The sequence below is a fragment of the Canis lupus genome, chromosome 3 (assembly GCF_003254725.2).
Source record: "Canis lupus dingo isolate Sandy chromosome 3, ASM325472v2, whole genome shotgun sequence".
NCBI classification, from domain to species: domain Eukaryota; kingdom Metazoa; phylum Chordata; class Mammalia; order Carnivora; family Canidae; genus Canis; species Canis lupus.
Window position 1 is genome coordinate 69,746,978 of NC_064245.1, and position 3,550 is coordinate 69,750,527.

Sequence of the window (3,550 nt, forward strand, 5' to 3'; positions counted from 1 at the left end):
AAATTATCCCTAAGAGACCAAAATTGATTGAACTGTCCTTGATAAGCCTGCTTCAGAGTAGGGACTTGTAAGACATCACATATTCAGATCTCATTTGCTTCCATTAACAATGCTCACATTTAGATCTAGTGGTAATAACATGCTCTCAATTGGAATGGTTCTGGAATAAAAGGTTCCCCTTTCCTGTGCAGGCTTCAGAGAGGAACCAAAAGCTAGGAATTCATTGGGCTCTTTTTTCTGTTGAGCACCTCAATCAATAGATTTTCCCATTTCTGATTCATTCAAATATCATCTCTGGCTCCTCGATTTTCATTAAAATGTGTTTTCTCATTTCCTGTTGTCTACAAATGAAAATGACTATTTAAAAAATGAGATTTGTTTTTTAAAGCATATCAGCTCACACATTTCAGAGCCCTTCAGAAATGTGGAACCAAAGCCACGTAAGTCTAAAACACTACAGATTCAAGACAGAGAAAGACTCGGCTATTATTCTTTATGACTTTTCAATGAACTAATAGCATCTGCCTAGGAAATGGGAATATTCTTGTATGTTATTTTTAAAAAGGAGATTCCAAATGAGAAAAAATATATTAGAATTTCAGACCGGAGAAGTCCCTATTTGATACTTTGTGGCACTAAAGCCAGCTCTCAGCACAGACTTGAGATGTGTGTATCTAAAAAAAAGAAAAAAAACTGCACACACACGCACACACACACAACAAAACCTGAGGAACTGGAAGCTCTTCACGGTCCTTGTTCCTGTGTGTACCTGTAAGGACAACCTGTCTGCAAAGAAAATAAAGATGTGCTTCCAGACCAAGCCAACATCTACCCTGATATTAAGGATGCTCTCATGGTTTCTCCAGGAACTATCCTGAAAACCAATCTGGCAAAGCAAAGATAATCACCTCATAATCCACATATTTTGTGTTTATTAGACACCAGAACAAATCAGAAAGAGTTGCTCAGCTGTTGTAAAGACACACACAGAGAGCAGAAATTGCATAAACAAAGGGCCACAGGAAGCTGGATACAGGAAAGCCACACACACACACCCCATCAGCGCAACACACACATAGAACCTGTTGTCTAAAAATCAACTGAACAAAAATAAGTCACTGATCAATCCATTTGTTTAAAAGGGAGGGGAGGGCATATTTTTTAAAGACCAGCTGCTATTTTTTTTTTTTTTTAATCAAACACCACCTTCTCTTCTCTAACCGAACCCTTGGTCCATTTCTGCTGGACTGGGGTATATTTGACTGAGTTTATGTCAAACACTTCTGCCAATTCTTCAAACAGCAAATCAGTCTGGTGAGGCTTCTCAGCACACGGGCGACTACAGACACAGACACAGAAAATGTGATCAACTGAGCAGCACTGGAGACGTATCTGTGAGTGTGTATTCCGCATGCTGGTTAGTGTCTGTGCAGTCATGTAGATCCAGGAGGGGCGCTTCTTAGGCAGTTTAATGGATTCCGTTTGGGGTGAAAGGTGTTATTTTGCCCAACGAAATCTCCCCCTCGCAGTCCAGCTCCCAGAGGGACTCGGCAGCAGGGTCACCATCGGGGGACGCCTGAGAGATCCGGGACATGCGGTCGAAAGGGCTCTCCTCCTGCTTGTCCACCTCCCCGTCCCCCGGGGTCACGGCATTGGGGATCATATGGATGTAGGCAGCTGCGATCTCCTTGTGGAGGACGGTGTCCTGGTTGTAGGAGATGAGCTCATTGCTGATGTTCACTGTCTCCACGGGTGTGCGGGCGCACAGGTGGCTGCACCCCAGCAGCTGCGCAAACACCTTCCGGAAGTCAGCGTTGAAGGCGTAGATGACCGGGTTGAGCGACGAGTTGGCCCAGCCGAACCAGACGAAGACGTCGAAGGTGGTCTCGCTGACGCAGGGGAGGCCCGCCCGAGGACCCTCGGGGCGTCCGCTGCAGAAGGGGACCATGCAGTTAAGGATGAAGAAGGGCAGCCAGCAGCACACGAAGACCCCCATGATCACCGACAGGGTCTTGAGGACTTTGGTCTCCTTCTTGATGGATGCCCGCAGGCTGGTGTCAGGGGCACAGGCTGCGCGGCTGCGGCAGCTCTGCGCGTGCTCCGCGGCGCGCTCCAGGGAGGAAATCCTGCGGATCTGCACCTGGGCGATGCGGTAGATGCGCGTGTAGGTCACGATCATGATGGCCACGGGGATGTAGAAGCTGATGAGCGACGAGGAGATTGCGTATGTGCGGTTCAGGCTGGAGTCACAGTTTTCCGCCCTCGCCTCTGGCTCCCCGGCGTCCTCCCAGGGCGTCCCGTTGGCCAGGACCGAGGGCGGCTCCACGCCGCCCCAGGGGTCCGCCTTGTCCCTGTGCCAATGCAGTTGAACCGGGATGAAGGAGATGAGAATGGACAAGGTCCAGGCCAGGCCGACCATGACCAACGCCACACGCTGGGTCATCTTGCGCTCATAGCGGAAGGGCCTGGAGATGGCCCAGTAGCGGTCCACGCTGATGACGCACAGGTTCAGGATGGAGGCGGTGGAGCACATGATGTCGAAGGCCACCCAGATGTCGCAGAAGGCCCCAAAGGGCCAGTATCCGGCCACCTCGGCCACCGCCTTCCAGGGCATGACCAGCAGCGCCACGAAGAGGTCGGACACGGCCAGAGACACGATGAAGACGTTGGTCATCTTGGCGCGCAGGTGGCGGCTGCGCACGATGGCCGCGCACACCAGCACGTTGCCCAGCAGGGTCCAGACGATGAGCAGGGTCAGGAGGCCGGCGGTGACCACCTGCGCGGGCCCCAGCGGCGCCGCCCCCTCCGCGCCCCCCGCGGCGCCCCGCGGCGCCCGCTGCTGCTGCCCGAACCGCGCCCGGTACGCGGAGCCGTTGCGCCCCGGCGGCAGCATGTCGGGCTCGGGGTCAGGGACGGGCTGCGCGCGGTCCCAGCTTCGGCCTTGCGCCCCCCGGGTGACCCCATCGGGCACCCGGGGGCTGGCGCACCGGGACCCGCGGCTGAGGGATGCCCGAGCCCCGGGGGGGCCGCTCACCGTGCGCCGCGCCGGGCCCCGAGTGCGCGGGGTCCCCTCTCGCCGCCTCCGGTGCCTCCGGGTGGGTGGCTGCGTTGCGCCCCTCCGGCGCGGGCGCTGGGGGCGGGAGGCCGGCCGGGGCGCGCCGGGCGGCGGTGGCTGCGGCTGTGTCTGGTTCGCAGCCGGAGCAGCGGAGAGCCAGCCCGCACCGAGGGGGCGGGGGCCGGGAGCGACCCGCGGCGGGCGAGCGCGGCGGCGCTGCCTGCCTCCCGGTGTGCGCCCCGGGCCCGCGCCCCCGCGCCCCCGCGCAGCAGCCCCACCTGGGCCGGGGCGCACACTCCGCTCTCCGCCCGCCGCCACAGTCTGGGGGCGACTCCGAAGGTGGGAGGCCACCTTCGGGCCAAACCCTCGCCCCGCGCCAGGGAGAACACGCCCTGGGGCGACCAAGAGGTCCCCGACCCAGCCCTGGTGCCCTAGCCCCAAACACATTTGGGGAACGGGGAGGTGGGCTAGGGATGGAGGAAATCCCTGGCCTCT

General features: G+C 57.3%; 1 protein-coding gene across 1 annotated transcript; it reads right to left on the minus strand.

Moving 5' to 3' along the window:
* Positions 1-912: 912 nt before the first annotated feature.
* Positions 913-2,893, minus strand: DRD5 (dopamine receptor D5). Its single transcript, XM_025438279.3, has one exon. It carries the CDS (start codon positions 2,891-2,893, stop codon positions 1,469-1,471), a length of 1,425 nt encoding a protein of 474 aa, XP_025294064.1. The 3' UTR covers positions 913-1,468.
* Positions 2,894-3,550: the final 657 nt, after the last annotated feature.

Coding starts and splice junctions, on each gene's coding strand:
- DRD5 (XM_025438279.3), bottom strand. CDS start 2,893: ATGCTGCCGCCGGGGCGCAACGGCTCCGCGTACCGGGCGCGGTTCGGG.